At 34.8% G+C, this 333-nt stretch overlaps 1 protein-coding gene across 1 annotated transcript in view; it reads right to left on the bottom strand.

Moving 5' to 3' along the window:
• The window catches only part of LOC108624575 (NACHT domain- and WD repeat-containing protein 1-like), a gene marked incomplete at its 3' end in the record, with an annotated part of 28,446 nt that overhangs the window by 19,307 nt on the left and 8,806 nt on the right, over positions 1–333 (bottom strand). The window contains exon 3 of the mRNA XM_026813215.1: positions 42–164. Within this exon, the coding sequence (XP_026669016.1) occupies positions 42–164 (123 nt within the window). The remainder of the gene's footprint in view (positions 1–41; positions 165–333) is intronic.

The raw sequence follows: 333 nt of genomic DNA, 5'->3' as shown, positions 1-333 counted from the left end.
TGTATATACATATATAAGTGATAACATTGATTAGAACTCACCAGGAAGAAACATCCTCTGGAATGTTTGTGGGCGGCTTGAATCTCGTCGAGAAACTCTTCAGCCAAAAACGGATTTCTGTCGGGATTTACGTTCGTTGCGTAGTGCATATCCACCAGCAGCACCTGTCATGTGTTCGTTATACACGTGGAATTTAAATCATATTTAAACGAAATTCGTTTAATTGATAAAATGAAAACGATTTTTAGTAAATTCGAAATAGCGAGTATCTATTTCCTTTGTGAAGGAATATCAAAAAGGGTTTTAGAATTTATACAGTAACACCTATTAATG

This window comes from Ceratina calcarata, unplaced genomic scaffold (assembly GCF_001652005.2).
Source record: "Ceratina calcarata isolate Rehan_Ccalc_2016 unplaced genomic scaffold, ASM165200v1 scaffold317.2, whole genome shotgun sequence".
Lineage (NCBI taxonomy): Eukaryota > Metazoa > Arthropoda > Insecta > Hymenoptera > Apidae > Ceratina > Ceratina calcarata.
Note: the sequence above shows the minus strand (reverse complement) of the source record. Positions and strands in the feature narration are given on the sequence as shown.